General features: G+C 40.7%; 1 protein-coding gene across 1 annotated transcript; it reads right to left on the bottom strand.

Annotated features, from left to right (window-relative positions):
• Window positions 1-673: 673 nt before the first annotated feature.
• OR11G2B (olfactory receptor family 11 subfamily G member 2B) lies at window positions 674-1,609 on the bottom strand. The gene has a single exon (NM_001313814.1). It carries the CDS (start codon window positions 1,607-1,609, stop codon window positions 674-676), a length of 936 nt encoding a protein of 311 aa, NP_001300743.1.
• Between the last annotated feature and the right edge of the window lie 290 nt (window positions 1,610-1,899).

Here is a 1,899-nt window from a genome sequence, read left to right as displayed (position 1 = left end):
GTATCTTTAAAGAAAATATAAAAAGTAGTAAGTTATGAAAGTGAGGTCTTTCTACTGCCTTCACAGAAAAGAATAATCTGGTATTGGTGGTTGGAAGCAACAAGACCCGTATATTGCACATTTCCTTTTCCCCCTTTTCCTGAAGTTTCATGGCCCCTGTCTTAAGCAATCTTCTAAAGGTAAAGTTTTGAAGATAGCAGTGAAACAATTTAGAATATCTACTTTCAGTTATGATAATTTATAGAAATTTTTATTCCAATATACAAAAAATATGGGACAGCCATCTCAAAGAACATGTACATATGTAGAGAGCAATCAGCCACCTTTTACAACTTAACCCCACCCCTCATTTCAGTCAACCAATACGCAACCTCATAATGCTTTCTATATGCATCACTTTTCGTACTAAATTGGCAGGATAGATTTTAAATTCTATTTCTTCAACAAACTGAGTTCAGTTTTTCAATCTATGACTTTATCAACTATAAAATTAGTGAGATGAAGTGCATCTCTGAGATCCTGTATGGCCCCATAAATTTTAGGAAATAAACTATATGATGTATAAAGTTCAAAAATGATGCAGACAATATTCTGAATGATATCAGTTTTCTTTTTAACTAAGAAAATAAAAACAGATTCTGTCCCCAAATCTTCTAAATCAAGACCCTTACTTTTATGTTCTCAGTAATTTCTTCATAGCATGTTTCATATCTTTGTTCCTTAGACTATATATTACAGGGTTGATAAGTGGAGTAACTATGGAATAAAACAAAGTCACCATCTTCTGCATCCCAGCTTCATGCTCAGATGTTGGGCTCACATACATGACCATCACTGAGCCATAGAACAGTGAAACCACGGCCAGATGAGACCCACAGGTGGAGAAAGCCTTTCTTCGTCCAGCTGCAGAAGGGACTTTCAACACAGCTTTCAGGACCAGAGTGTAGGACACCATGATAAAGAGAAAGGGAATAAACAAGAGCAGAGAACTTAAGGTGGAGCTAGTTAACTCTATCACAGGGGCTCTAGTACAGGTGAGGGCCAACAGGGGACCTGGATCACATAGGAAGTGGTCAATGATCCTGGATCCACAGAAGGACATTTGGGAGATGATGATGATGGGAATCAAGAACCAGAAGAAACCAAGTACCCAGCAACTGACCACAAGACTGGCACAGAGACGTCCTGTCATAATGGTTGGGTAGTGTAGAGGCCGGCAGATGGCAAGGTACCGATCAAACGCCATAATAGCCAAGAAAAAACATTCTGTAGAACCCAAGGAGAAGAAAAAGTAGAACTGGAGAAAGCACCCGGAGAAGGAGATGACCTTGGTGTCAGAGAGGAAGTTGGCCAGCATGTTGGGGACAGTCGAGGTGACGTACCAGATCTCTAGGAAGGAGAAGTTGGCGAGCAGGATGTACATGGGAGTGTGGAGTCTCTGGTCCCAGCGCACGGCACAGATGATAGACCCATTGCCCATGAGGGTGAGGAGGTAGAGAACGGAGAAGAGCCCAAAGAGGAGGAGCTGCCCCTCCCTGGAGCAAGGGAAGCCCAGGAGGATGAAGCCGGAGATGGTGCTGGATGTGTTGGTGGTGCTGGAGACTTTCATGGGCCTGGGAGCTGTGAAAGACCATCACATTATTGAATGTATGGATGCGGATCCAGATATGCATTGAAACCACTCTGTGGAATGCAATAAACACTTATATCTTAGTAATTACTATTTCTGTCTAATCCTGAAATACTGTTCTAGCTTAGTTGTTGGACTGAAAAACACAAGAAGCCAGTGAATATCAGTGGATAGACAGATGTTTCTTTATTGTGAAATATATGCAAACATGATTAATACATAAACTTATAACTTAATGAATCATTATATATAAACCTCCGTAGTAACTA

This window comes from Canis lupus, chromosome 15 (assembly GCF_011100685.1).
Source record: "Canis lupus familiaris isolate Mischka breed German Shepherd chromosome 15, alternate assembly UU_Cfam_GSD_1.0, whole genome shotgun sequence".
Taxonomy (NCBI): Eukaryota; Metazoa; Chordata; class Mammalia; order Carnivora; family Canidae; genus Canis; species Canis lupus.
Note: the sequence above shows the minus strand (reverse complement) of the source record. Positions and strands in the feature narration are given on the sequence as shown.

Excerpts from the sequence above, each read along its gene's own strand:
- OR11G2B (NM_001313814.1), bottom strand. The coding sequence starts at position 1,609 with ATGAAAGTCTCCAGCACCACCAACACATCCAGCACCATCTCCGGCTTC.